Consider the following 7,868-nt stretch of genomic DNA (forward strand, 5'->3'; position numbering starts at 1 on the left):
ATTCAAACTATTTAAGATAAACCCAAGTTAAATGTCTATTGCAAAACAGTTGCAGTTTTCAAAGCTAAATACAACATGTGGAACTGGCAGGCAAACTCGCAAAATTTTGTTCAGTTTCAGCCATTATAGGGAGTATGCAAATATGGAAACGAAGATGTTTTGTCTATCCTTGAGTGTTGAATGTTATAAATATAAGGACTTGTGAATGTATGTTAGCCATGTGTACCTGTCATCTTGCAAACTGACTTCCCAAGGTATTTGGATTCCGTTTTTGTTGCTTGTCTTGTGGATCCAAATAAAAGAAGAAAATGTGTGTATGTGTGTGTGCGTGCGTGGGTGTGTGTGTTTGAGGCAGTAGATTCATATTAAAATGTCCTGTTTTGTTCTGTGGTCACATTAGTGTAGTTCTTGATGTAGCGGCGTCTTCTATCCTCGCTGGTCTGGTGACAGTCACTTACACGCCTGTCCAACTCACTCGCAAAACATCTCAAACTTCAATCTGAGCTCTGAGCATTCGTGATTTGCTCCACTGAGGATTTTTATTCCTTCCCGTGTTTGTGTCAAGCTTTCGCAAGCATTTACCAACAGCGTTGATCAAAAATTGCATAAGGCTTCCCTTTGAAACTGATGAAAGAAACTGTCTTGAGTTATTGCCAATCTTGGGCTCTATTCATCTTGCAACCTGTGGAGTGGCTGTTTGTGGTCCCGTTGGTAAGACTAAGGGTTAAATCCTGGCTTGAATAACTAGGATGCCCCACTCACTCTGCCCATTGGGAAGGAAATAAATTCATTTAGCGAGCATCGGCTGGGGCTCTGAGGCTGGCGGAGGGTGGAGGAATAGGGGTTGGGGGTGGATAATACCATTTAGCTCATCGCGGAAATCATTTACAGGTGCAATTTGACAGCAAGGATCGAGGGATGTTTTTAGTGTGGCATGGCTTCAGTCATATCGATGGCGATCTTTCTCTCTCCTCCTTCGGTTCTCTCTCAGACTCGCACTCTCGTTTCTGTCTTTCACATTTATAAGCTATCGGAGTCTCATTCTACAGAACGATGTGGAAAGGGCACTGATGTGGAGGGCTGTATTAAATATCAATTTCTGATTTAAGTTTATCAAAAACAAAACCACATAGCCAGTGATATTTCTCCTCTTCATGGCCCTGCATCGTTCTCAGTTCAGTCTCGCAGTCTGCCCATGTAAGATGAAGGATGAATGGTTTGTTTTGGCTTCCCTATATGAAGCCTGTATGTATTTCCTGTGTGGTTTGGCACTTCTCATAACAGTAATGGCTATTTTTAAATCATGTCAGGTTTGACTATATGATGTAGGATGAGAGATATGTGAACAGAATTGTTGTTATTCAGTGTGTAGACTCGTATAGGAATATTAAATGTGTGATAAGACACAGAGAGGTCAGATCTCTGATGTTACAGCAAGCTTTTGTTCCCTCTCACCCAGTGCATCATAGGAGCTGTCCATGGTGCTGACAGCTTTTCAGCATTGCTGTAATGTACAGTAGAGTTGGACAAAATCAGAATTTAAGAATTGACTCTCAATTTGAATTCATTGAGAGTCAATTTGAATTGTAAATGAAATTTGAATTGACAGAAGTAGAAATTTACTAAACTGACATTCATATTATTTTAACATGATGATGTCTGTCTGTCTCGTTTCAGTTTAAAAGAAAATAAGCTATTATATTATATTATACTATCTATCTATCTATCTATCTATCTTCCCTTATAACCTTCAAACTTCAAGGCTTTTTAAACTTTTCAAACAAGCTTATCACAGCAACATTCAAAATTTATCTTGACAAACTTTCCTTTTCAAGTTAAATATAAGATATAATATTATAAAACATAATATTAAGTACAAGACTTGGCTGTTACTGGATGATGATCTTAAATTCTTCATTTGTTAGTTAAAGCAGGAATTCCATTAGAATTTAAAAGGCTTCTCAACCGAATCAAGTTCTGAGGAACTCTTTCAACTGACTTCAGACGTTTCACCACGCCTTTTCTCTCTCATCTCTCTCTCTCATCTCTCCGTACCCTCACATCATGTAGTGGTCACTCTCTGACCGCTGCGATGACGGACAGTCCCAGAGGTTCAGTTTTACCGTACATCCTCTCAGCGTCTGTGGTGAAGTACGGTACAAGCTCAGGTCATCACTCAAGCTCTCTTTGACCGCAGGCAGATCTAATGGGAGCTAATTGGGCGTCAGCTCTCTTAGGTCATTTTCGCTTAACCTTCCAGAAAAAAAAAACCTAATGCATATAGAAACAACAAAAAACAAAGGCCAGGTGGGTTTAGAGACCAAACACCTTCAGCACAGGTATAAAAACGAGGAAACAAAGCACATTATGTTGTTTGCAGGTGCAAGAGCCGGAAAAAAACACGTTGAAAATGTGAGGCTGGATTACTGACTGTTTCATCCGCCTCATAGCCCACCAGATGCAAAGGAAGCTGCTCCCTATCATTCATCTTATCTTCGGAAGATGTGGCTTACTCGTCCATTTAGCTCGCTGAATATTTCACACACATGGTAATAATAAGGTGATTTCAAGAGAAAGCCATTTCCGGCAGACTTTATGGGTGTGCGAGCACCTCACCCGGATCCCCCCACCTTGCTTTCTGCCCACATCCCAAGATAGAGTGAAGACCACCCCTCCCTGTCAGGCTTATCTACTGTTTTTCAGACCGCTGGACAGACCTCACCCCCATTGGCGCTTTGAAATGGGGGGCTGCATCAATACTGCTTAATGTTTTAGTGAATTACAATATCCACCCCAGGCTATGGACTGCCTCACTCTTTTTCCTCAGTCTGACTAGGAGAGAGTCAGACACGGCCTGGGTGGTGCAACTTGAGGAGTGAGATGAACGCAAGAGATGCAGTGTTAGATGGACGGAAATGCAGACCGAGAGAGACAAACTTCCACATCTAATCAATAGAACACCCGCACTTATCAAAACTTGAGTTCAGCGCCCCATGTAACTGAAGTTGCATGTACGGACTTGTGTGTTTGTGTATCAAACTGTACATGTTTCATCAAAACGGAACTGTACATTAATGCTTAGCACACTGCATGTTGCGTCAGTGTCTCGGTTTGAGCTCCTGGAACTTCGAGACACGTGTAAGAAAGTGCAAACAGATAGAAAGAACTGAGAAGTAATAAAATTCCGCCTTTCTTATTCCTCACTCCTTCTCACCCCTCCACGCCTGTCCATCGTGCGTTCGGCCACGGAAGAGTGCGTTTTTCATTTGGATAATGGAGCATTGACTCTAATTGAGAGGACAGCCTCATTTGTTTGCCAACATGTCAGTGGCCAGGCCTCTCATTGTTTCCACTACATTTACATTAATGCATTTCTCCCCACTTCTATTAAACTGCATCCCTCCCCAGCCAAAGCTGCTGCTGCTGCTGCCTAATGCTGCTTAGTCAGTGAAAAAAGGTTAATAACAATCAAGCAGAAATGGGAAAGAAAGTGTCTGAGTTTCCTACGACTCTTCATTGGCCTTCTGTAATGGACAGCGTTTGAAAAGGCGGAGGAGACGAAATTCTGCTGATATCTTCTCTTTTTGTAATTTTATTTATGGGCCTTTTAGCTCATATTATAGGACAATTGAGAAAGACAGGAAAGTTGAGGGAATGGGATTGGGAAATGAACATCGGATGTACTCAAACATGGGTCCTCAAGAGCCAACAGCTCTCAAGCACCACAGACTTATATTTTTTATTAATTTTAATCATTCTATTATAATAATTTTTAATAATTTCATTTTTATAAAATAATTTCAAAGAAAGAATTAGAATTGTTTTCGCAATTTCAATTCATTTTAATTCTATTAAATTAAAATGCAATTCTGCATTTTGTTTGCTTTTTCAATTCATATTCAGTATTAATTAGGAATGTTATCGTCTGTGCAAAATATTTGTGTGGTTCCAAACAGGAAGTCGTTTGTGTCCAGGGGTGCCTGGTGTTTTTTTTTTTTTTTTTTTAAGCTCATCAGATTTTGATTAATTAAGGAGCAGGCACAGTAAGTGCAAGAGAGATCGCATTAACCAAAGGTTGGTTAAAGGAGCTGTTATTGCCTCTCTTTGCCATGAGCTCTCAGGATGGGGTCAAATTCCAAGGTCATACATTTGTATAAGATTAATACATTGATATGAGTCCCTCGGGGTAAGTAGCTTTTATATAGCAAGATTCAGACACATACAATACACAAACACACATTTACCCAAAAACACACATGAGCTCTCAGGATGGGGTCAAACTCCAAGGTCATACATTTGTATAAGATTAATACATTGATATGAGTCCCTCGGGGTAAGTGGCTTTTATATAGCAAGATTCAGACACATACAATACACAAACACACATTTACCCAAAAACACACAATATACTTTGTACTGATGACCCAGTTGCACCTGTGCTGACAACAGCACTCTGCCCCAGAGAGTAGCCCTCCTCTGTCATAACACACACACACAGTACACTGCCTGAGAGATTAGCCCTTGCACGTCGACATGCTAGCACACCTGCATTGTCCAAATTAGTACTTCTCATCTCTCATCATCTCACAACACAAACGCTCCCAAAATTTATTTTATTTTTTAAAATAAATATAATAATATGATTATATTATTTTGTATACTAAACATTTTTAATGACTTTATGAAAAAGTTAAAATCCCTTCTATATGTCCCGCCCAAACTTCCTGTCTGAACAGGAAATACGCCAACTCAGGACAGAAAATTGTGCCCATCAAGCAGTTTTGTTCATTGGGCCTTTAAACTGCACTTCAAGAACAGTCACCAAGCCAGTCTCCACCGGCACAAATGATGACACCTGTCAGAGAAAGAAAGAAAAATGACGCGCCGCCACATCCTAATGTTCGCTGATAAGATTAGAAAACATTGTGTTCGTTCTTCGATGACTCAAAATGAACGAGAAAGCAACAGAGTAAAGAATCTCATTTGCATCCTCTTCAGTGGAGAGAAATGGATGAGAAGAAAGAAAAAGCACATTCATTTACATGCTGATACACAGAGCGAAAGAAAGACACCTCTTCACACAGAGACCTAAATGAGGGGGTAGATACTCATTTAATTCCAGCGCGGAGACAGAGAGCAAGAGAAAGTGCATCGGTGAGACAGAATGAGTGAAACAGAGGGAGGGTGACTATGAGGGAAAAGACGCGAGAGGCCATGAAAATGGGAAACAGCAGCTTGTATTAGAAACCTGTAATTTAAATCAAAGGTTATAATCAAAAATTTATCAGTTAATTGATCTCGCACATGCTGCTTGCCAAGAGAGCAATTTAGAACCCTGTCACTCGGGCTGCAAATCTATCGAGCGCTGCTCTATAAAGTAAGTTTGTTGCCTTGATCAAGCAGTCTTGTAATGTTCTCTGAGAGCTGATATGATAGGGCCCAGATAAAGCCATTCAGCAGCCTTTTTCTTCACAAAAGGAGAATTTTGATGAATCTTCATGTAATATTTTTTTTCCATACAATTACAGTTTATAGCAACCAAATCGTTCCAAAGACCTCCATAAAAGAAGCCCTGTGACCTATTCACTAAGATTTTAGACAGATTTATGTAAGGAACACACAGAAATGTTGTTATTCGCTGATAAACTTTCCCGCAGTGAGGATTATTGAGTGAGCTGAACTTGAGAACAGAATCAGTCCAAATCATTTAAAAGAACAAATCATTCACAGATCTGATTCTCAGGTTCAACTCACTGATTAAGTGATTCGGTCAGAGAGGCTCTGGAGTTCTGGAGGTCAGAATTATCAGCAAATAATTTAATCATAATCTATTGTACCGCTTTAGAAGACTTTAAATACAGAGCACAAGTAATTCAGGCTACTTTTATGGTGCTATTATGCTGGTGTTTGGTTATTTTTGGAGTTTGAAAGATGTACAGTAGCCACTATGACCTGTTGCTGTATAAAAATATTTGAATATTCTTCAATATTTCTTCTTTTAACACTTAACAAATTTCAATAACATATATTAGTCGTACTATTAAAGGTCCCCTGAAATGCTTAGAAACACGCAGCGTTACTCTATGTGTTGACGTCATTTTAACTGAAACAGGAAGACAGGGCGGGACATATCAAGCAGCCCCGCCCCTTTTTAAAATAGCCAATAGCGTTCATTTATATCACAGCTTGGGCTAGAGCCGTTCAGAGCCGTTGAGCTCCGTAAAGCCGCATTTGATAGGGTATGCCAGCCACAATCTCATCCATATTGCTATAAAATATAGCATTCTGTGTAGAATTCAAATAGCTCCGATACATTTTGTGGTCTGCGCCGACTCGCGCATGTGATCCGCTCCATGCTATCGTGTCTCTGGACTGGAGCAGAGTGTGTGTGCGGTGCGGTGGTTAGCGTGACAAAGCGCAAAACCAGACTTCGTTTTTTCCTCAATGGAAAGCATATTTACACTGTTTGAATCGTTCGCTGTCCCCTATATAGTGCACTACATGCCATTTACTGTACAGAAAATACTAATTCTGTGGACAAGTGACCGAATTCAGCCGCAGCTTCAGCGTCTATTTTATAGTGTAGGGGCGGGCGCTTCGGATTCTAGAGAGCATTTGATTGGACAGAAAGTTTGATGAGAAGCTGAAGTACGATGTGACGTCAAAAAAATCGTTGAGCCGTTTTGGCGGAAGTGACGAACTGCAAGCTTTGAATGCTTATATCTTCTAAATGCGAATTTTGTCACTGTTTTGGAGCACACTGCCTTATAGATAACCTTAAGACTAACATATTGATACTAACACCCAAAAAACTTTAATTTTGATTTCATGGGGACTTTATAGGTGAAAAAGTGTATGGGGCTGATTCCTCTCAGCAGCAGGAACAGGGATCCATATCAGTGCTTGGATTTAATCACTATAAGTGGTTTTAATATCTGAGGCTTATCGTGGTATATGATTCAGGTTCAGATTGTCAGGTACAGTAGTTGTTCTGCCATTATCATGGAATTAGGTTCCATTCTCTCCTATCATGTGTTATCACGACCCAGGCATTCGGGGCTCTTATGATGATCGCTCTTGTCACATCTCATTGCAGGCATTGTTCCTTGAAGAGCCAGAAAAACTGGATTAGAATGAGATATGTAAGAATAAAACTGATAAAATCTCCCTCCTCCTTTCTTTCCAGGGTAACCAGGAGGCCCCAGCTCCCCCAGAAGCCATGGCTCAGCCGTACGCTCCAGCGCAGTATCCTCCCCCTCCACCTCAAAATGGGTTGCCTGGCGAATACACCCACCCTGGGCAGGATTACACGGGGCCCAGTCCGGTCCCTGAGCACGCCGCAGCCCTCACTATCTACACACCCACACAGACACACAGCGAGCCACCTGGCACTGACAGCAGCACGCCGTCCCTCACAGGGACTAGCAGCATACCAGTGAGTGCAAATGCAGCATGCAGGCATGAAATATTTATTTTATTATTTAATTTTTTTATTTGATTGGGATTTTATTTTTTTATTTTACTTTACTTAGAATTCCATGTGAGTCACACGAGTATCAAAATCACAATGTAATCATGTCTTATCTAGTGTAAGGTGTTGATAGAAAAAAATGTTATTTCACAAAAACAATCCCACTGAGACAAAAATATATTTTTCTATTTAAAAAAAAATACAAATTACAGTTTTATAAACCATTAGCATGTGGCAAAAAGTTCAATTAGTACCCCATGAACAGGACATTTTTATTCATTTTTGAATTACTTTTTACATCTTACCCCAGTCAACAATTTAATCTCACAATGATGTCACCATGAGCTCACATGATTCTCATGGTGTGGTCACAATGTGTGTGTCACAGTGAGCTAAG

At 40.3% G+C, this 7,868-nt stretch overlaps 1 protein-coding gene across 5 annotated transcripts in view; it reads left to right on the forward strand.

Annotated features, from left to right (window-relative positions):
• The window catches only part of LOC107684054 (RNA binding protein fox-1 homolog 3-like), a 451,861-nt gene that overhangs the window by 391,840 nt on the left and 52,153 nt on the right, over positions 1–7,868 (forward strand). For all 5 annotated transcript variants that reach the window (XM_016480199.1, XM_016480195.1, XM_016480200.1 and 2 more), the window contains exon 6: positions 7,187–7,435. In XM_016480199.1, the coding sequence (XP_016335685.1) occupies positions 7,187–7,435 (249 nt within the window). The remainder of the gene's footprint in view (positions 1–7,186; positions 7,436–7,868) is intronic.

The sequence above is a fragment of the Sinocyclocheilus anshuiensis genome, unplaced genomic scaffold (genome assembly GCF_001515605.1).
Source record: "Sinocyclocheilus anshuiensis isolate Anshui unplaced genomic scaffold, SAMN03320099.WGS_v1.1 scaffold553, whole genome shotgun sequence".
Taxonomy (NCBI): domain Eukaryota; kingdom Metazoa; phylum Chordata; class Actinopteri; order Cypriniformes; family Cyprinidae; genus Sinocyclocheilus; species Sinocyclocheilus anshuiensis.